Raw genomic sequence first — 21,682 nt, forward strand, 5'->3', positions numbered from 1 at the left:
CTGCACGGGAACTGGAGACAGAATAGCTCCCAGCTGTTTCATTCTTGTGTGTTGCTGGCAATGTAGATGGAGTGTGGATGATCCACCCAACATCCCAAGTACATTCTACCTATGTAGAGGGGGATGCCAGAGCAAAACGACTCCTTCCATACAAGGACATGACCTGCCAGTTAAACCACACAGCAGACACTCTCCCAACACAGATACTCTTACACCAATATCTTTACAAACAAGCAACATGAGGGCATCTCTGCCAGCTCTCTTCTTCACAGCCACCCTACCCTCTGGGAAACCTCTCTCTGACCTTTTCCTGATTGAGCAGTGGCCAGACACAGGACAGGGGTGGGCAGCAGGAGGGGGGCCAGGGAGGAGGGGGGCAGAGCTGGGCTGGACGAGGGGACACCCCGCCCCAATGGGGCGTGACGAGCTGCCAGCTCAGGCTCCGAGGCACGTAAAAGCAGGGCGGTGAGACCGGAGAGCACGGAGCAACCAGCCAGGGCTGAGCTGCGGAGACGGTGAGCAGGGCCGTGCGGGCAGCTGGGGAGGCTCTGTGCTGCTGTGGGGCTGGGGCAGAGCTGAGCTGAGCCAGAGCTGAACTGAGCATCACTTTGCTGTTCTGCAGGTTGCACCAGGTGCCAGGATCGCTGCAAACACGAGCAAAACGTCGTCCGAAATGGCAACCGAGGTGAGGCTGAACTTTGCTTTTCCGATGGGGTGCTCTCGGGGTGCTGATAGCTGACTGATAGCTCCACAGAGCATCCAATCATGTTCGTTAGGGTGCTTCAGGGTGCTTCTCTCTGTCTGATTTCTTTTCCCAGAATTTTGAATGGAAAGGGAACAGCAAACATATTTGCTGCAACATACTTATATACTGCGATAATATGCTTCTTTACTACTTATATACTGCCATATACTAAGATATATTCCAATACCTCTTCCCCATCCAAGCGCTTAGCTCCCAACACTGGCCTTCAGCACCCCATCCATTCACAGCAGCAGGTTGCGCTCCCAGCGAGGGGCTGCAAAACCTTGCTTTCACACCTCGATTCCTCTGCCGCAGTTCCTGCTGACAAACTGCTATAAAGAGAAAAGTTAATAGACTTGAGCACTTCGTGCCTACAGTTTCCCTCCTCTCTTCCGGCTGCCTGGGAAGGGGCTCCCGGAGCCGCCCGCTGTCCATGGTACCGGCGGCCCCGCAGCCCGGCGCTGCCGCAGCTCCTCGGTGTTTGAGGATTTGGGAGTTTGCTGCTCTTCCTCTTTTTCTATTACTCAACATTCATAATACTGAATGGTCTGCGCTTTAGCCATTTTGGTGTTAGCTTCAAACACTCCGTAATTACAGGAGTGCTTTGCGAGTGTGGCTACTTTTAGCCCATAGCTCTTGGTCAACCGAATATTTTCTTGCAGTTTCCCTGCCTCCTACATCTTTCCTACATCTCCTACATCTCTTTGTTTCAAGAGTCCATGAGGGAGTTGATGACCTGTAGCTACCTTGAAGGATAGATCCATACAGTCCTTGTGCCATATGCACTAATACTTGTTTCAAGACAAAATCTCTCCAACAAGGGTAAAATATCTCAGACTCAGATTGGACAGCTCAAGGCTAAATACCTGCAAAAATAACATTTACTCCAACTCTTCTTTTTTTTCTTCTTCAAAGCTCTTTAAGTCCAGAGGCCTTTTTGATCAGTGCTACAGCACTGCAATGGAAGATGCTGGGGCACACCCACAGTTTTACTTGAATTATGTTTTACTTTTACCACGGCACTGAGAGATTTTTAGGAGAATGTACCAATAATGCATTTGAACATGTCCTTTAATTTCATTACTCTCAGGGGGATAAACTTTTGGGAGGAAGATTTGTTGGAAGCACAGATCCCATCATGGAGATTCTCAACTCTTCTATATCCACTGAGCAGAGACTGTCTGAAGTTGATATCCAGGCAAGCATGGCTTATGCTAAGGCCTTGGAGAAGGCTAGCATCCTAACCAAAACCGAGCTGGAGAAGATCCTGAGTGGCCTGGAAAAGGTATTTGTTTCCTTCATAAACTGTCATGCATGCTCAGTACAATTCCCACAATAGTACTTTGATGAATAGCTTATCTGACAGCATCTGTTGTCACCTCCCTGAGTTAATGCTCTAAAAACCATCTTTCTGTATCCCCCATATCCTATTTCTTAGCACTAGGCATGTGGAAAAAGGCATGTGCCTTCCTGAAAGGGAATGCTGTCTGAAACCAGGGAAAACTGGAGAAGCCTCTGTGTATTGCATTTGGTACTCCAGCACATAATCTGGAAAGGAGATAAATGCTTAGAATCCATCTAGCTAAAGCAAAAATCCCTGATGAGCACAGTGTGGATACTTCTTATGGAAACCTGGTGCCTCTGTGAGGTGTGCTCAGCATGACCTGCCCTCCCATCCTCACAGACTGAACATTCCTGAGGAATTGTTTCAGTATAATTAGGAATATTCCTTCTCCAATGGCACTTGAGATCCTTTTGAGTCTGGCTGCCTGAGTTAGCAGAAGGCAATGCACAGTATTGTCTAGGGGTGAAGAAGAGGCAGCCACTAAGCCCTTCTTTTGAAGTGTTCATTGTTGTTGCTCACCTACCATGGACAATGGGCAGTCTATACAATGTTTGTATAAGAAAATCTTTATGGACAATGCTAAAGCAATGACTGCCACTTTGGCTCACTTTCTCACTGTGATGCTTAAGTCCTGTTATAGCCAGGATTGCAGGATCAGCAAGGATCAAAAGATGAATCTCCACCAAGTGCAATAGAGAATATAGGGATAGAGCAAGCAGCCAGCCTTGGCCTGAAAGAACAGGAATGCTGGAGCTCCTGTGAGAATGCTTTCATTTCCAATTGGGTGCAGAAGTTGGTATTTCCTGGGGACAACTTGCAAGTCCCCCACTCAGGGAAACAGTATGAACTGACTTGTGTTTCTGTTGACATTTATAGATCTCTGAGGAATCATCTAAGGGAATCCTTGTAATGACCCAAAGTGATGAGGATATCCAGACTGCCATTGAACGCAGACTGAAGGTTTGGGTCCTTTAATTCCTCTTATTCTTCTCCCTCTCTAGCTAGTGCTGCCTGACATTAAGCACACGTGCCTCAGTCCCCAACAAAGTGAAATTCCTCAACACCCTGTGGTACTGACATACTAGGTGCACAGCCAGCAGTGTCCAGGACCCCTTTTGTGTGGAGAAGAGGCTGTACAAACCTAGAATCCAAATTTCTCCTTCCCCAGAAGAGAATCCTAGACCTGAACTCCTTGCTAAGTCGGAGGATGTCTGCTCTTGCGAATAATCTCTTGCCCAGAATAGAGACACTGACAGAAGTTATTCTCTTGTCCTCAGGAGCTGATTGGGGATATAGCTGGAAAGCTGCAGACTGGAAGAAGCAGGAATGAACAGGTATATATGGAACTCTTTGTTTTTCCCATTGTGCTCCTCCCCTCCTCGCTTCAGGAAATCTCTGACCAGAGCTGCCTTTGGCTCCCATCCCATAGAAGAAGATATAGTGACATTATAACATCAATATGACCAAGGACACATCTGATACATGAAGATTCATCTTCCCAACATACAGAACAAGGAGGGGGTTATTTTCCAATGACAGTGTCAGGCTGCCATATTTGTGACATACTTTTTTTCTGACTGTGGCCCATCTTATCCAGGTTGTGACTGACCTGAAGCTGCTCCTGAAGAGTTCCATCTCTGTCATCTCCACTCACCTGCTGCAGCTCATCAAGACCCTGGTGGAGCGTGCTGCCATGTAAGTCCTTTCCCAGGTCCATGCTCTCATCCTTCTTGGGACAGGAGACTCTAGACTCGCTCTTTGACTGGTAACAATCATGGCAACAGCAAAGTCTTCTGCAGAGGATGTTGCAGTCAGGCACTATGTAAGAGCCACTCTTTCTCCACAGCCCACGTGAGAGATACATTCCTCTTTCCTCATTGTATCCTGGGAATATAGGGAGAGGAATTCAAAGACGATGTTCAGCACAACACAGGCTAAAGATATTCTCCTCATTACCTTGCCAGAAAACCCAAGAATGTACCTTCCACTGCTCTCCATACTGACAGCTGTCTTTCTCTTCTTTCACATGCAGAGAAATTGATGTTATCATGCCTGGCTACACCCACCTGCAGAAAGCTCTGCCCATCAGATGGAGCCAGTTCCTGCTCAGGTAAGCACCTTTCACACTCAGCTCTAGGAAGGGAAGCTTTCTCCATTCTTGGAGCCCTGCACAGATGGAGCCTAGAAGTGCATCATTCTCTGATGGGGCAGCTGGGGGAGACATAGCAGAGCTAACCCTGAAAGCTGCCACAGGAATGCTTCATGTCCAGTGCCTCTTGGCTCTGACCAGCCAGAAATGCAAATGCTGAGTGCGCTGTAGAGGTCAACTCTCAGCATGCCCTATCTTTGGCCAGTATTACCTCTTGGCTCAGGCAAGGTTTCTCAGCTTCATCTGCTTTCTCACTCATGTCCCCTTCTAGCCACGCTGTTGCACTGACCCGTGATTCTGAGCGCCTGGGAGAAGTGAAGAAAAGGATCACTGTGTTGCCTCTGGGAAGGTAATGTGTACTTTCTGTGTAATGCCTGGGAAACACTTTGTTATCTAATGTCTTGAGGGATATCTTCTCTGCTTAACACAGATCAATTTTGATTGGAGTTTGCAAGATAATATATGTGACTTCTTTTTCTTTCTTCCCTCGCAGTGGTGTCCTGGCAGGCAACCCACTGGAAATTGATAGAGAGCTTCTGCGTAGCGGTAAGTGTCTGCTGTTGAGTTGCATGGGTCTACTTGATGCATCTGGGAGGGAGGGAAGAAAAAACAAGTGGCTTCCCAAGGCATCGTCATGCACTATAATCCTGGACCAAGTCTCAAGGATTCACATGGTTTTTTTAATGCAAAAAGAGGGCTATGTGTGTGAGGTGGTAGCTCCCATGCTGCATAACACTTCAGCATGGATGTGCTGTTGGGACTACTCAAGGACTCAGTCATCTGTAGGCTGGGCAGTCTGCTGATTTCAAGCCCTGGTCATGATAAACCTGACCTCTTCTGCCTGTCACTTTCCTTACAGAACTGGACATGACTTCCATCACCCTGAACAGCATAGATGCCATCAGTGAGAGAGACTTCGTGGGTGAGTACCACTCCACCATTCCTCCCTCCCCCACATTAGAAGCAGACACCGGACACCTTCCCAGTTAACATCATTTAACAAGGAAGCTGAAATCCCACACTGGGAAGTAACCAAACAGAAAATCTTTGTACATTTCTAAGCTCCAGTCAGGGCTCCCTGGTTTGTCAAACACAAACACCTTTTTCACCTCCTGCTTTTCTACCTTTTCTGCAGTGGAATTAATCTCTGTTGCCACCCTGCTGATGATCCACCTTAGCAAGCTGGCTGAAGATCTCATCATCTTCAGCACCACTGAATTTGGCTTTGTGACTCTCTCTGATGCCTACAGGTAGGTGCCTGGTCACTGACAGTCCATCCCCAAGCTCTCCTTGTCCATGATTTATGTTTTTGGCAACTCAACCACATCTCCATTCAGCGATCACTCCTCCCCAGCTACTGCTGGCAGAAATATGCTGTAAGAGAACAGGCACAGAAAACTTCCTTCTCTGCTGGGAATTCCTGCCAAAGCCCTTCCCAGAACAGCCCGGCTTTGCAATACTAACAGACTTCCTGTCTCTCAATGCAGCACAGCCGCTGCCCTGCCTCTCTGAGGGCACAGAAAAACAAGTCCTGCCTGCTCTTGCCTTCTGTGCAACTGGGCCTTGAAGAGAAGCCTCTGTTTTGTCTCTTCTGAGAGGCAGCACCGGGTGGTAGCTCCAGACAGGGCTGCAAAACCAAAGATTTTTCTTTGGGAAACACGAGAAACTGTGCACTCGCTTCACTGCTTTCCTACACTGAGACAGGAGTCCAGTTAAGGGGGGGCTACCAATCACTTTTGCAGGGCTGGGCCAGCGTGCTGCATGTCATAGTCTGCATCTGCACAGACTGGGGTCTTGCTCACCGTTACACTCCCAACACTTTTCTTCCAGCACTGGCAGCAGCCTGTTGCCTCAGAAGAAGAATCCTGATAGCCTGGAACTGATCCGCAGCAAAGCTGGTCGTGTGTTTGGACGGGTGAGCCTGTTAAAGAAAGAAGAGGGGCAGGGAAACTGCTCATATTGGGGCTGAAGAAGCTTCCTTCTTCATGCCTCTGTGTAAAAATTGAAATTATGCTGGGAGTAGGCTGTGAATCTCTGCTGGGGCAATGTGCTTGTCTTCCTGCAACTAACTGCTGTACCTGTTTCTCTCTGCAGTTGGCTGCAATTCTCATGGTTCTGAAAGGAATTCCAAGCACCTTCAGCAAGGATCTGCAGGTAAAGCAGACGTTAACTTCCACTTCAGTTCTTTGAGGAGACTGTTGTCTCCTGCTCTAGAGAAGTCCCTTGCACTATATTTCTTGCACAAGTACAGCTTGTGTGCAAGATGATGAAACTGGGGCTGCATCAGGTCACCTAACAGCAATTTCCATCCATGCTCTCATGCAGGAGGACAAGGAAGCTGTCCTTGATGTTGTGGACACTCTGACTGCTGTGCTCCAGGTTGCCACTGGAGTGATTTCTACCCTCCAGGTAAGGCTTCAGCTTTTCATCATTGAATGTGGTTGGAGATCACATTTTAAGTGTAATACAGATACAAGAGCTCTAGTCTGGTCCTAACATGAAGACTTGCTCACTCTTACTGCTTGTTAGTGCTCCCACCACAGGCAGCTCAGGTACACTTGAGCAGAATGTCCTTGAGAGCCTGGTCCCTCCTAGATGAAGTCCATTCTTTGAGACCACTAAAGGTTCCCTAAAGAGCAGCTGACAGTAATCTCTCTCTCTGCAGATCAACAAGGAGAACATGGAGAAGGCTCTGACCCCTGAGTTGCTGTCTACTGATCTGGCTCTCTACTTGGTTCGTAAAGGAGTAAGTATCAGAGAAAGGCTTGGAGCTCTGACTTCTTTAGATTCAGAACACTGCTCAGTGAGGGCCTGAGATGAGGCCTTCTGTTCTGTCCCCAGGTGATGGTCAGTGTGGGTCAACAAACACGAGAGCTGGAAACACATTCTTTACATGTATCCCAAGTAGTGGAACTGCTGCCGGGTGGACTTGATAGTAATTTACAGGTGGAATTTTACATCCTAATGCCTTCCTACTTCACGCCCTAGAAAACAAGGATTTGGATTTCATTTCTCTAATTAAAATCAAACCAACCAAAATGAGAACACATCTACTCTTGCCCAAGACTGTGTTACATTTGCTTGGTTACTTGATTGTGCTCTTTGCTTCTCATTGCAGATGCCCATCAGACAAGCCCAAACTGCTTCTGGGAAGGCCGTCCACCTTGCTGAGACTAAAGGCATCACCATCAATAATCTCACCCTGGAGGACCTGAAGAGCATCAGGTTTGTACCACATTACCATAGATCCCCTCAAAAGACTGATGTCAGCCTGGCTTCCTTATGGTCCCCTTCTGTACGTACACCGGGCTTGACAGCACTGCAAAATTCTTCCTGGTCTATATACCACTGCTGCTACTGCCAAGCTTGTATGGACTGAAGTTTGGTGAGGGAGACAACAGTGTTGCCTTTTGACTGGAGCAGGGCATGGGCCACAGGTACTGGGAGGGTATGGAGAAATTCATGCCTTGACCTGGAGGTACCAGCACTATAGAAGAATTTGGCTTCAGACTTCCTTCCTCCCTCTGCCCTTGCAGCTGTGTCTTTGGTATGTCAGGAACTGCTCCTGTCAGGCACTACAAGTACAGAAGCAGAGCTTCATGATGCTTTTTCTGTTGGAAAAAGGCTCAGCCTCTACTTCCTTATTTTCTCCACAAGCAATGAGCATGGAAAACCATCAAGCAGTGCCCCTCATTCCCCACTGATAGCTCTTCTCTTTGCCTCCCCAGCCCTCTGTTTGCCAGCGATGTCTCCCAGGTCTTCAGCGTTGTCAACAGCGTGGAGCAGTACACTGCCGTGGGCGGCACTGCCAAGAGCAGCGTGACTGCCCAGATCGAGCAGCTGAGGGAGCTGCTGAAGAAGCAGAAGGAGCAAGCTTAGAGTGTGGGGACAAATCCCGTGGCTGCAGCGTTGTGCTTATCACACTAATCCAGAGTTAATAAACACTGTGGTGTATTGTAGTTCACTGAAACTCCTGTGTTGCGTATTGCTTTCAAGGGACAAAATTGGGCTTCTTCAGCCCTTCTGAGGCTGGTCACTGGTGTGAATGAACTCTCTCCTTCCTGGCAAAGGAACTGTTATGAGGGGACAAACTCTGCTGGGCAGCAGGAGGGCAGTAGGAGGGTGCTTCTACATCAGGAGACCTGCAAATGATGGGAGCAGTTGGACACAGCACAGGGCTGGACACAGCACAGGGCTGGACACAGCACAGGGCTGGACACAGCAGTGCCACAGCAAGCTGTACAACATGCTGAGGGAAGATTGGGGTGTCTGTAGGGAAAGACACATGGTATTATATCTGTAACACATACCACATGTCCAGCCCTCATTGAATTCCTGCTAGGACTATGTTTCCAGCCAGCTAGGCTGCCTGCCTTCTGGCAGGGAAAAATTTCCTCACCAGTTGGCAGTGAAACATGCTTAGTCTTAAGCAGAACGTGGTCAGCAGGACAGCCCACAGCTCCTCCTCATTCATCATTAAACCACCTTCAGCTCTGTTTATTCCAAAGAACAGGAGTTGCATTGTTTCCAGGAAAGCTCTTTTTTCTGTGTGACCCAGGCCAAGCTAGCTGGGGGCAGACTACTTGAAAATAAGCTGGCTTTTCTGGCTAACCCTTAGTAATAATCTACCATCTTCCCTTCTGTCCATGCAGATATAAAATCAGGACACAGGCAAGAAAAAGCATTATATTAGGAATGCAAGTGCACCACTCTAGTGTCATTTTTTATGGGGAAAATATTTGATTCAATAAGCATTTGTAACATTCCCCTACATTAGTGTTCTGCAGTGATTTCTGCATGGAATGACTTCAATGAAAGGCAGAGGAAAAACTGTTTCTACAGGGAAGACAGGGCAGATTTCATTAAACACTAACTTGATACTGACAGTACAATAGTGCTAGTTGTCTTGGACAATTTCTCTTGTGTCACAACATTTTAAAGCTGGTGGTTTGCTCAGCACCCTGCCCTCCACGCTGATACAGCAACACGTTATTGACAGACTACTGCAAGGCTCTGCAACACACGTAGGTAATGGCAGGAACACAAGCATTGCCTCACCATGCTTTGGTTAAGGGCTGTAGCACAGTGCAAAGTACTGTGAACTAAACCTCCTGCCATTAATGATGTACTACAGAAGACAACAAGTGCTTTCAATCTACATTTACAGCATTAGCTCTTCAAATACATAGAAGCACCAGCAACACAAACTTCCCTTTCTTCAATGCTTCCTATCACCCTCAGTCTCCCCTTACTCTTAGCCTTAAACACGATTTATTCTGCTGCCATGTAAAGAACACCACATTTAAATTACTGCTCAGTAAGTTATGTATTTGCTCTGTCACTTTCTGTTCCAAAACAGAAACAGAGCTTGTGCCTCAGTCTCTAGATAGGTTAGCTGTGGAAGGGAAATCACTTCTGCTTACTTAACTGAGGGGAAAGGTGCAATAGTGGGAGAGGTGACATCAACACCCAACACTAACAGAGTCAGAGCAAAAGATCTCTCCCCATTTCCTTCTCATATTTCTTTTCTTCTCTCCCATAATCTCAATTAATAATTTCTCAATTCGTGCCACTCCCCTCTTTCTCCTTGTTTGCATCTGCTAGCCCCGCTCAGTACCTTAAGAGCTCTCAGCCAAACAGATTTCCTCTTGCTCCTAGCAGCAAGTATCCAGCATTGCTCCTCATAGCTGGTACCAAATGAGATGGGACCTTGCCAAGTTGAAAGCAAAACAGAAGTTTTAGCAGATTGTCACATCTCAGTTTCCTACGTAGATGAGCAGTTCATAGTCACTGCTGCTTCCCACCCATTTTCTTAAAATTATGGAGTAACGTTGAATGGGAGGAGACTCTGAAGGTCTCTGAAGCTCCACAGACATTACAGGAGACTGATCAGAACACCTTCACACTTTCATATCACACTGCTATGACACACTGTGCTTAAAGCCCTGTTTCTCATCTTAAGAAGTTCTGCACAAACAGAAGGATCAGTGTCTTGGACAGCACTTGGGAGGGACTTGGGCTTAAATCTCTGCTCTGTCACAGACAACAGGAAGTCATTTAAGCCAAGAATTCAATAACTATCAATTTAGATAGACATTCTGACATGTAGCCTTTTAATGAACTACTGAAAGACCCAGCAGATGGTTCAGTAACTCTGATCTGACATCCAACCAGATAAAAAGCCTACAGAGGAGCTCTTAAACATTACACAAAGTAAAGAAATACTCACTTAGACTCCTCAAGGAAAATATCTCTAGCCTGCTTTCATGCTCTGGAAAAGTTCCACTGAATATTTTGTCTCCTAAACACATTACTGTGCATGGTCATTCTGCCCTCTAGTTCTCAACTAGAAAAGCAGAGCTACTAACACTTCTCTCCTGACCAGATGGATTTGTATGACAGCAACGGCCCCTGCAGGCACCAGGGATGAATATGAGACAGCAATCCCCAAATGTATCCATCTAACCTTCACCAGCAGCAGCACAAACCAACTTCATTGTGATTCCTCAGTCATTCCTATGCCTCATGTTACAGAGAGATGCAAGTACAGAGAAGTGGAAAAAATGACACAGAGGCCTAGAAGTAGAACAGAAATTGGAGCTTACACTGTTCTATTTAAGCATGTAGCTGCTTAAATACAGGTAATATTTAGAAACCAAATTACACAAAGAATGTGATCATACATATATAGGATGCTTAATGGTGTAAAATCTCAAATTGCAAAGTAGGCACAGGGAAACTCAGGAAATGCCATAGAGATCCCATCTCCCCTTCTCTAGTTCTGTGGGTCAAAAAGAGGTGTCTCAGGGAGAGGTGTCAGGAGCAGCTGGGTGCCCTCTAACCCTCCTGACTGCCGCGTGTTGAGCATCCTCCTCCAACCCTTCTGGACTTTGGGTAACTTCTCTGCAGTGCCTTAAGAGCAGAGGTACATCCTTTGTATATGTTACACATGTTCCATATAACCAATATCGAGCCTGTATCACAAACACCAGGAGGTAAAGCCTCTCCCTGTATATAATCGATTCTGGATGCAAACGTGGCGTTACTGTTTTGACAGCTTCCCAACAACCTTCAGTCAAAACCCAGAATAAGGACAAAGACACTCAAGAAAGACCAACAAGACATGAGCAGCATCAAGCATGGAGAGATTCAGAAGAGGAAGGAAACTGGTGAAAAAATTTCAAACAGCTTTTCCCAGTGTGATGCTGTGCGTGTCTGCAGGCCTGCTAGTCTTAAAGGGAAAAGTCATCACACCCCCCCAAAAAAAAGATCACAGGGAGAAATGTTTGAGAAGCAGCAGATTAAGAGTTGGGTATAAATCCAGACAGAACGTGAACTTTGTTCTGGGCTGATACTGAAGGCAGTGCTCTGGAAACCCAGGGACAAAATATATCTGCTCATTCAGGCTGGCCAGAGGCAGACGAGCCTGATGCTAAGCTGTGTCATTGCCTGAGTCCTCTTTGCTACAGAAACCAACATACCCTAATCATGAAATCCCACTGGGCTTCAGGCTTCATCTTCAACTCAAAAAGGGGACGAGTAGCAGGACTGAGAAAAGATAGAAAAGATGGCTAATTACGTCTCTTCCTACCTGAATCACCCTACAGTCTTGTGAAAGGCAAGAAAAACCCAAAAGGGACAAGAAAATTGGGATGTGCTTCCTGTATTGTCTCAAATACTTCTGGCATTGTACAGATATAAAAAATACGTGGTAGCAGCACGCTTCCAGAGGCCAAGCAGAAACAAGCCACTTCTGCGGGGTGCTATGAGGGAGGGAGAAGCGGAGTGGGGCCGGTCGCAGGGACACCCCGCCCTGCCGGGGCGGGACGAGCTGCCAGCAAGGAGCCGAGGCGTGTAAAAGCAAGGAAGAGGGGCGAGTAGCACGGAACGACTTGCCGGGCTGAGCTGCTGAGACGGTGAGTGGGGCTGAGGGGCTCGGTGGGGCCTTACTGCTGGTTGAGGTGCCAGGGAAGGGCCAGAGCTGAGCTGTTTCATTCCGTTCCACAGGTTGCAGTGGGAGTGCACACGAGCGAACGTCTGAAATGGCATCTGAGGTGAGGGCAAACTTTGCTTTTCCTGCCGGTGCTCTGGCAAATGCAAGCTCAACTTTGTTACAGTCTAAGTCTCTGCAGCCTGCAATTTCCTTCAGGTTCCTCCCCTTACCTCGGAGAGACTAATTTAATGCACTGGTGCACTTCACTCAGGCCAGCTTGTGCTTATGCAGATACTTTACAAAAGCTTGTGTAACAACTTCTATATACAAAAGCTTCATTTTCAGTTTCTGTGCCTGGTGACTAATTGTCTTAGCAACTCATGCCTTCTGCCTTCAGAGTGGCTACTGCAGCCCTGGCTTCCTCAGCTCTGGTTACAGATGAGCGTCCATCAGCTGTCAGACTGTGCTAGCCTGACCAGAGTTCAGTAGCTAGCTAAAGTTAATCCTTCTGTTTTGCTTTCCTGACTGCAAATGTATCTGTTGCAGTTTCTGCTGACCCACCTCTTACTTCAGTGGAGCCCCATAGCACAGAAGATATGCCTAAGACAGAGCAGTTCCTCATTCAGGCACTTACCATCTGGTACTGGCTTTTGATTTTACATCCCTATGCCATAGTTCCATGGGCACTGGATCCACTGAGGACCTCTAACTTTTCCTTTCAGATTCTGATTTTTCTTTTTACCTCCCTTCAGCTGGCTGACAGAGCTGCTGTAAAGATGTGAAAAGAACTACGTGCAACACTCACATCTGTAGGCTTTCTCTTGCTGTCCTCTCAGACACGTTGTTTCAGCAGGGATTGGCAGAAATGTGGAGACAGTCACTAGGGAAAAAAGTTTCCAGGGTTACTCAATAGTATTTTGTCTGACTGATAAAACCCCAGCACAGATCAGTTTGCAAATGTCTTGGCCAACTTTTTGCTGTCCATGGTAGTTACAACCATGAGAAAAGACTGACAGGGGTACTTAAAAAAATCATACAGATTAGTGATTATTTTGCAAACTGCAATGGTAAATATATTTAGACCCTTCCTTTAAATATTCTCCAATTTATTCTTTGTGCCTGCTGGAGAGCTGCTTTTGAAATCTTGGATTGGTTGTAAGCTTTCTGCACAAGTAACATTCCTATCTATTTCCAGTTTGCCAGAGCTAGGGCTATAGGAGGCATCCTACCCAGCAAAGATCTGACCAAGTGTCACACATGGCTCGTAGTGAATCCATTCGGTTGCTAAATCACTGATGCAAAAGGTTTAGATGCATAGTGTCACGATGTGTGGCAGGAATTACGTACCTGTCTTTGGTCACATAGTGAAGTAATTAGGTAGATGACCTGTTGGAGGATGTGAGATTAGAAAATCAGTCTGGTTTGAGTAGAAAAACAACTTTTCTTCTTACATATTTTAAAATCTTCTTTGTGTTCTGACTTATTTTTTTGGACATTCCTGATGCTGAAAGGTATCCAGAGTTCTAGAGTCTGCACCTTAGCTGATTTGATGCTAATTTTATGGCAAAGCTTGCAAGCACATCCTGGACTCTGGAGGTGCCTAAACAGTAATTTCAGTCACTTGATGTGTGGCTTATGCTGGCCCATAGCTATTTGTCAAACAGAAAAATCTGTCTCTATTAAACAACAACAACAAAGGACTGCACTGAAAGAACATACCTGAGCTTGGCCTCTATATTTCATAAAGTTCTCAGTGGAAATTACATAGTTCTTAAAACTATAAATGAAGTTATTAGGCCTCTTTGATTTGCCTCTTCTTCTCTCTCAGGGAGATAAACTTTGGGGGGGAAGATTCAGTGGAAGCACAGATCCCATCATGGAGATGCTCAACTCTTCCATTGCCTGTGATCAGAGACTATCTGAAGTTGATATCCAGGGGAGCATGGCTTATGCCAAAGCCTTGGAGAAGGCTGGCATCCTAACTAGAACTGAGCTGGAGAAGATCCTGAGTGGCCTGGAAAAGGTACTTATTTCCTTCATAAATTGTAATGCATGCTCAGGCCTACATACAATTCCTACATTACTACTATGATGAATAGCTCCTTGTCTGAAAACATCCTGAGTTGACACACTAAAAAGCATCCTTCTCTCTCCTCATATCCTATTGCTTTTTCCGTGTGAAAGTGCTTTCCCAAAAGGGAGTGCAGGCCTAGACCAGGGAGAACTGGAGAGGCCTGTATTTTGCACTCTGTACTCTTGTACTCAGACACAGACTGATTGACAGATTCCATCTAGCTAAAGGTACCGAAGCCAGGCAGTAGGATATCAACCAGTTGACAAGCCAGAAGGGAGAACCTGAAGCCCCAGTGAGTGCATTGTGAATGCTCACTATGGAAACCTGGTGCCTCTGTGAGGTGTGCTCAGCATGACCTGCCCTCCCATCCTCACAGACTGAGCATTCCTGAGGAATTGTTTCAGTATAATTAGGAATATTCCTTCTCCAATGGCACTTGGGAACCCTTTGAGTCTGGCTGCCTGAGTTAATAGAAGGCAACGCACAGTATTGTCTAGGGGTGAAGAAGAGGCAGCCACTAAGCCCTTCTTTTGAAGTGTTCATTGTTGTTGCTCACCTACCATGGACAATGGGCAGTCTATACAATGTTTGTATAGGAAAATCTTTATGGACAATGCTAAAGCAATGACTGCCACTTCGGTTCACTTTCTCACTGTGATGCTTAAGTCCTGCTATAGCCAGGATTGCAGGATCAGCAAGGATCAAAAGATGAGTCTCCACCAAGTGCAATAGAGAATATAGGGATAGAGCAAGCAGCCAGCCTTGGCCTGAAAGAACAGGAATGCTGGAGCTCCTGTGAGAATGCTTTCATTTCCAATTGGGTGCAGAAGTTGGTATTTCCTGGGAACAACTTGCAAGTCCCCCACTCAGGGAAACAGTATGAGCTGACTTGTGTTTCTGTTGACATTTATAGATCTCTGAGGAATGGTCTAAGGGAGTCTTTGTGGTGAAACAAAGTGATGAGGATATTCACACTGCCAACGAACGCAGACTGAAGGTTTGGGTCCTTTAACCTGTTGTTCTCCTCCCTCTCCATGTAGAGCTGCTGACATTAAGCACATGTGCCTCTGTCCCCAACATGATGAAATTCCTCAATGCCCTGTGATACTGACATACTAGGTGCTCAGCCAGCAGTGTCCAGGACCCCTTTTGTGTGGAAAAGATGCTGTACAAGCCTAGAATCCAAACTTCCTCTTCCCCAGAGGAGAACACATAGCTACTTACAGGATCCTAGAGCTAGGAGGAGGTCTGCTCTTGCAGGAATTCTTTTGGTTAGAATACAGCGACACTGACAGAAGTTATTCTCTTGTCCTCAGGAGCTGATTGGGGATATAGCTGGAAAGCTGCACACTGGAAGAAGCAGGAATGATCAGGTATGTATAGAACCACTTGTTTTTCTCCTCCTATATTACTCCCACACCTCAGGTCCTTACCAAGCTTCTTCCTGTCATCTCTTGCCTGCAATGACAATCTCCAGCATGTGCTCCTATGGCTTTAAGCTAGTGATGCTGCAGTGATTCATCATCACAGGGAAGTGGTTTCTGCAGGATTGCTGGCCTTGGAAAGCCCACAGAATCCATTAATTTACTGGCTGGGTGACATGCATCTTTTGGGATCCGCCTTTTGCTAATGACACACTTTGGGGAATACTGTGGGGGATATTTGGAGAATAGTGTAGGATATTTCATCCCAAGCTGCCTATACCTGAGAAGTCCACTGAAAAGAATGAGCTTTGGAAGGCAATATACAGTAACTTTCATGAATAGGAGACATGGGGCATATCTGCTAAAATGTCCTTTCACATCACATAGAATGAAGAGTTGGTAGCCTGCCTTGCCTTTCAGCTGAAGTGTATCTGGTCACTAAGCTTGTCACATTCTCCTTTATCTCATTGTGGCCAATCTTGTCCAGGTTGTGACTGACCTGAAGCTGCTCCTGAAGAGTTCCATCTCTGTCATCTCCACTCACTTGCTGCAGCTCATCCAGTCCTTGGTGGAGCGCGCTGCTATGTAAGTCCTTTCCCAAGTCCATGGTCTTAATGCTCCTGAGACAGGAGACTTCTAGGCTTGCTCTTTGACTGATACCAATCAGGGCAGCAGCAAGGCCTTCTGCAGAGGATGTTGAAGTGAGACAGTATGTGATAGTCCAGGGAAAGACAATGGGCCCTCTTTCTTCACAGCCTGCTTCAGGGAGGCATTCCTCTTCCGCTAATGTATTATGGAGATATAAGAAGAGGAAGGCATAGCACAACACAGGCTAAATATGTTCTCATGACCTTGCCACAAAACCTGAGAGTTTACCTGCAACTGCTCTCTATGCCAACAGTTGCTGCTCACCCCTTCCTCTCTTTCCATATGCAGAGAAATTGATGTTATCATGCCTGGCTACACCCACCTGCAGAAAGCTCTGCCCGTCAGATGGAGCCAGTTCCTGCTCAGGTAAGCACCTTTCACACTCAGCTCTAGGAAGGGAAGCTTTCTCCATTCTTGGAGCCCTGTACAGTTGGAGCCTAGAAGTGCATCATTCTCTGATGGGGCAGCTGGGGGAGACACAGCAGAGCTAACCCTGAAAGCTGCCACAAGCACTCCTCAGTCCAGTGCTACTTGACTCTTAACAGCCAAGGACCTGAACACTGCCTGTGTGCTGGAGACTACCTCTCAGCACGCCCCACCCTTTGGCCATTTTTTAGCTTCAGCTTTCTCTCATGTCCCCTCCTAGCCACGCTGTTGCACTGATTCGTGACTCTGAGCGCCTGGGTGAGGTGAAGAAAAGGATGAACGTCTTGCCTCTGGGAAGGTAATGTGTACTTTCTGTGTAACCCCTGGGCATCACTTTGCTCTATTAAATGACCAAGAGGCAGACCATTACATCCTCTGAACCACTGGTGTTTGTTTGCTACACGCACTGCAGCTTCAAGATCTCAAGCCTTGCTTCATGCTCCAAAGGAAAGTGCAATGACTGACATACCCACCAAACAGATGCTCTTCTCCCTTCTCTTTGAAATCAAGAAGTACAAGGCTTTCATCATGCAAATCTTTTTCTTTGGAAGAGAACTCCTGGCTTGGTCTAGAGTTCAGTTTGCTGAGCCTCAGACCATGCCACAGGGAGCAGTTTGATGCCAGATTCTTTTGAGGAGAGAAAGAGATGTCATCCCTCGTTGCTGGAGATCAGTTTTTGTTGCACTGTGCAGGATATCATGCATGACTTCCGTTTCCTTTTTCCCTGGCAGCGGTGCTCTGGCTGGGAACCCACTGGAAATTGATAGAGAGCTTCTGCGTAGTGGTAAATGTCTCCCTGAGCAGCACGGGTCTGATTACAATATCTGGGAATTAGAGAAACACTGACACACTGTCATAGTGCTATTTTGAGATACACTGCAGCACCTCAACATGGGGAAGGAGGGTAATAAATACAAAAACAGTATAAATTCTGATGACCAGGAACACAGGTTGCAGGCAGCTCCCAAGGAATTGGTAAGCAATAAGACTTCTTACCAAATTAAGAAAGCACATACCTGTATGCTGGGATAATAAATTGAACCACTTCTGGTACACACTGGCAACCCGGGACAAGTAACAATGCCTCAACACACCTTATTTGTGTTCCTTGGACTACTAAAGGGCTCACAGACACCTGCTGGGGCAGACTTCAAGTTAGGCTAAACATGATCTCTCCTGTCCACCACTTCTCTTACAGAACTGGACTTTGCATGCATCAGCCTGAACAGCATGGATGCCATCAGTGAGAGAGACTTTGTGGGTGAGTACAACTCCACCATTCCTCCCTCCCCCACATTAGAAGCAGACACCGGACACCTTCCCAGTTAACATCATTTAACAAGGAAGCTGAAATCCCACACTGGGAAGTAACCAAACAGAAAACCTTTGTACATTTCAAACTCCAGTCAGGGCTCCCTAGTTTGTCAAACACAAACAAACGCCCTTCTCACCTCTTGCTTTTCTACCTTTTCTGCAGTGGAATTACTCTTTGTGGCCACCCTGCTGATGATCCACCTTAGCAAGCTGGCCGAAGATCTCATCATCTTCAGCACCACTGAATTTGGCTTTGTGACTCTCTCTGATGCCTACAGGTAGGTGCCTGGTCATTGGGCAAAGAGCCACTTCCCTCAGTCTCTCCACTTCTATTATCCTTTCCTGAGACAATGGGGAAGTGGATGTCCCTGCTGCACAAGACTGACAGATAAATCAACACTCCAGAGGATGAAAAGCCTGAAAGAAAGGCAGCCTTAAGGTGAAAATTCCTCATTAAGGATCAGTGATTCTAATTCTGGCAACTCAGAATCTCCATTCACTGATCACTCCTCCCCAGCTACTGCTGGCACAAATATGCTGTAAGAGAACAGGCACAGAAAACTTCCTTCTCTGCTGGGAATTCCTGCCAAAGCCCTTCCCAGAACAGCCCGGCTTTGCAATACTAACAGACTTCCTGTCTCTCAATGCAGCACAGCCGCTGCCCTGCCTCTCTGAGGGCACAGAAAAACAAGTCCTGCCTGCTCTTGCCTTCTGTGCAACTGGGCCTTGAAGAGAAGCCTCTGTTTTGTCTCTTCTGAGAGGCAGCACCGGGTGGTAGCTCCAGACAGGGCTGCAAAACCAAAGATTTTTCTTTGGGAAACGTGAGAAACTCTGTGCACTCGCTTCACTGCTTTCCTACACTGAGACAGGAGTCCAGTTAAGGGGGGCTACCAATCACTTTTGCAGGGCTTGGCCAGCGTGCTGCATGTCATAGTCTGCATCTGCACAGACTGGGGTCTTGCTCACCATTACACTCCCAAAGTATTGCTTTCTTCCAGCACTGGCAGCAGCCTGATGCCTCAGAAGAAGAATCCTGATAGCCTGGAACTGATCCGCAGCAAAGCTGGTCGTGTGTTTGGACGGGTGAGCCTGTTAAAGAAAGAAGAGGGGCAGGGAAACTGCTCATATTGGGGCTGAAGAAGCTTCCTTCTTCATGCCTCTGTGTAAAAATTAACTAACCAGTTGCCATACCTGTTTCTCTCTGCAGTTGGCTGCTGTGCTTATGGTTCTTAAAGGACTTCCAAGCACCTACAACAAGGACCTGCAGGTAAAACAGAAGTTAGTTTTCACTCCAGTTCTCTGAAGAGACACAGTTGTCTCTTGATCTATAGAACCCTCTTGCACTTTATTTCCCTGCATGGGTGCTACTTGTGTGCAAGATGATAAAAGAAATGGGGCTATGATACTGTATGCTGTAAATCACACCCAGCCCAAGACTCTATGATGTCATTCCTGCTCTGCTGGCCAGGCTGCTCATGTTGGTTGGTAGCCTTTTTCACTGCATCAGGTCACCTAACAGCAATTTCCATCCATGCTCTCATGCAGGAGGACAAGGAAGCTGTCCTTGATGTTGTGGACACTCTGACTGCTGTGCTCCAGGTTGCCACTGGAGTGATTTCTACCCTCCAGGTAAGGCTTCAGCTTCTCATTACTGGATGTGGTTGGAGGACATGTTCTGTATGTAAGAACTCTAGTCTGGTCCTAACATGAAGACTTGCTCACTCTTACTGCTTGTTATTGCTCCCACCACAGGCAGCTCAGGTACACTTGAGCAGAATGTCCTTGAGAGCCTGGTCCCTCCTAGACGAAGTCCATTCTTTGAGACCACTAAAGGTTCCCTAAAGAGCAGCTGACAGTAATATCTCTCTCTGCAGATTAACAAGGAGAACATGGAGAAGGCTCTGACCCCTGAGTTGCTGTCTACTGATCTGGCTCTCTACTTGGTTCGTAAAGGAGTAAGTATCAGAGGAAGGCTTGGAGCTCTGACTTCTTTAGATTCAGAATACTGCTCAGTGAGGGCCTTCTGTTCTGTCCCCAGGTGATGGTCAGTGTGGGTCAACTACTGCATGTTTAGATTTCATTATTATAAGGAAAAACAAACCAATAAAAATGAGAGAACATCCATTCTTGACTGAGTCTGCACTGTACTATCATCTCCTTCTCATTGCAGATGCCATTCAGACAAGCTCACGCTGCTTCTGGGAAGGCCGTCCACCTTGCTGAGACAAAAGGCATTGCTATCAATAAACTCAATTTAGAGGACCTGAAGAGCATCAGGTTTGTATCACTGTTACTTTGCCATAAATCCCCTCAAAAGGCAGGTGTCAGTCTGGCTTAGTACAGGCTTCTTTATGGTGCCCTTCCATGAACAATTCAGTCCTGACTGCACCCCAAAATTGTCATGGCCTAAATATCACCATTGCTACTGCCAAACCTGTATCAGTTGAAGGGGCACAATATCACTACCACTGAACAATGCAGGGCATGGGCCACAGGTACTGGGAGGGTATGGAGAAATTCATGCCTTGACCTGGAGGTAGCAGCACTATAGAAGAATTTGGCTTCAGACTTCCTTCCTCCCTCTGCCCTTGCAGCTGTGTCTTTGGTATGTCAGGAATTGCTCCTGTCAGGCACTACAAGTACAAAAGCAGAGCTTCATGATGCTTTTTCTGTTGGAAAAAGGCTCAGCCTCTACTTCCTTATTTTCTCCACAGGCAATGAGCATGGAAAACCATCAAGCAGTGCCCCTCATTCCCCACTGATAGCTCTTCTCTTTGCCTCCCCAGCCCTCTGTTTGCCAGCGATGTCTCCCAGGTCTTCAGCGTTGTCAACAGCGTGGAGCAGTACACTGCCGTGGGCGGCACTGCCAAGAGCAGCGTGACTGCCCAGATCGAGCAGCTGAGGGAGCTGCTGAAGAAGCAGAAGGAGCAAGCTTAGAGTGTGGGGACAAATCCCGTGGCTGCAGCGTTGTGCTTATCACACTAATCCAGAGTTAATAAACACTGTGGTGTATTGTAACTCACTGAACCTTCTGTCTTATGTATTCTTTTAGGAGGCAAGATTGAGCTGGGCTTCCTTAGCCCTTCTGAGGCTTGAGGAATGCAGTTCACTAGTGTGAAAGGACTGGAGCTATCTCCTCTATGTCAGGAGAGCTTTTATGGGCAGCACGCTCTAGAGGTTGCTCCATATCTGCACTCCAAAATCGTCCTGTGAAACTAAAATCCATCAGTTGGCATTTCCTTCCTCCCCGACCTTTGTGGTAACACTTTCCACCCTATTTTATTTCCATTTAAGCTCTGAGGGATGGATTTTGAACAGGAAAACATTACCACGGTTCATAGGTCAGCCCAAACGTGACTTCCTAACACAGCAAGCACCTTCCTGCTCGTGGCTGAGCTGCCGTCAGGTGATCTGGGCTCTTCGCCATACCTGATGCTCGCCAAAGGCTGCCACGCCGCCCGCTTCCACAGTTGTCTACGGGAGAAAACAAACAAACAACTATTAAATAAATGAATAAGTAAATAAATAACGGAATAAAACGTCTCAGGACTCCAGCAGCACCACCTCGCTCAACCACCACCGCTGACCTTCCCACCCAAGGCCGGTCACAGCAGCACCGCCCGC

At 46.9% G+C, this 21,682-nt stretch overlaps 3 protein-coding genes across 6 annotated transcripts in view; 2 read left to right on the plus strand and 1 right to left on the minus strand.

Moving 5' to 3' along the window:
• The window catches only part of CRCP (CGRP receptor component), a 38,158-nt gene extending 32,019 nt beyond the window's left edge, over window positions 1-6,139 (minus strand). Inside the window, exons 1-3 of one of the 3 annotated variants that reach the window (XM_052688993.1) lie at window positions 6,042-6,139; window positions 4,451-4,544; window positions 3,745-3,974 (exon numbers count right to left, since the gene is read on the minus strand). In XM_052688993.1, coding sequence (XP_052544953.1) covers window positions 3,745-3,866 — 122 coding nt within the window. In that variant the 5' untranslated portion in view covers window positions 3,867-3,974; window positions 4,451-4,544; window positions 6,042-6,139. Of the gene's footprint in view, window positions 1-932; window positions 1,078-3,744; window positions 3,975-4,450; window positions 4,545-6,041 lie in introns of those variants that run through there. The other 2 variants (XM_052688994.1, XM_052688995.1) reach the window with 2 other exon arrangements.
• LOC128083571 (delta-1 crystallin) lies at window positions 431-8,209 on the plus strand. Of its 2 annotated transcripts, XM_052688973.1 has the most exons (17): window positions 431-515; window positions 623-685; window positions 1,836-2,030; window positions 2,967-3,050; window positions 3,368-3,424; window positions 3,688-3,785; window positions 4,123-4,200; window positions 4,511-4,588; window positions 4,733-4,785; window positions 5,099-5,161; window positions 5,375-5,489; window positions 6,070-6,154; window positions 6,334-6,393; window positions 6,565-6,648; window positions 6,905-6,985; window positions 7,358-7,464; window positions 7,968-8,209. In XM_052688973.1, the coding sequence occupies exons 2-17, from the start codon at window positions 674-676 to the stop codon at window positions 8,116-8,118; spliced, it is 1,401 nt and encodes a 466-aa protein (XP_052544933.1). In that variant the 5' UTR covers window positions 431-515; window positions 623-673; the 3' UTR covers window positions 8,119-8,209. The 2 variants fall into 2 exon arrangements, with proteins under 2 accessions (XP_052544933.1, XP_052544932.1); XM_052688972.1 differs by lacking the exon at window positions 7,968-8,209 and having other exon boundaries at window positions 7,358-7,618.
• Window positions 8,210-12,056: 3,847 nt separating this feature from the next.
• On the plus strand, window positions 12,057-21,085 carry LOC128083572 (argininosuccinate lyase). The gene is made up of 17 exons (XM_052688974.1): window positions 12,057-12,155; window positions 12,247-12,293; window positions 14,001-14,195; window positions 15,160-15,243; window positions 15,563-15,619; window positions 16,158-16,255; window positions 16,607-16,684; window positions 16,965-17,042; window positions 17,476-17,528; window positions 17,943-18,005; window positions 18,222-18,336; window positions 19,057-19,141; window positions 19,266-19,325; window positions 19,604-19,687; window positions 19,933-20,013; window positions 20,229-20,335; window positions 20,845-21,085. The coding sequence occupies exons 2-17, from the start codon at window positions 12,282-12,284 to the stop codon at window positions 20,993-20,995; spliced, it is 1,401 nt and encodes a 466-aa protein (XP_052544934.1). The 5' UTR covers window positions 12,057-12,155; window positions 12,247-12,281; the 3' UTR covers window positions 20,996-21,085.
• Window positions 21,086-21,682: the final 597 nt, after the last annotated feature.

Source organism: Tympanuchus pallidicinctus, unplaced genomic scaffold (genome assembly GCF_026119805.1).
Source record: "Tympanuchus pallidicinctus isolate F22 unplaced genomic scaffold, pur_lepc_1.0 scaffold24, whole genome shotgun sequence".
NCBI classification, from domain to species: Eukaryota; Metazoa; Chordata; class Aves; order Galliformes; family Phasianidae; genus Tympanuchus; species Tympanuchus pallidicinctus.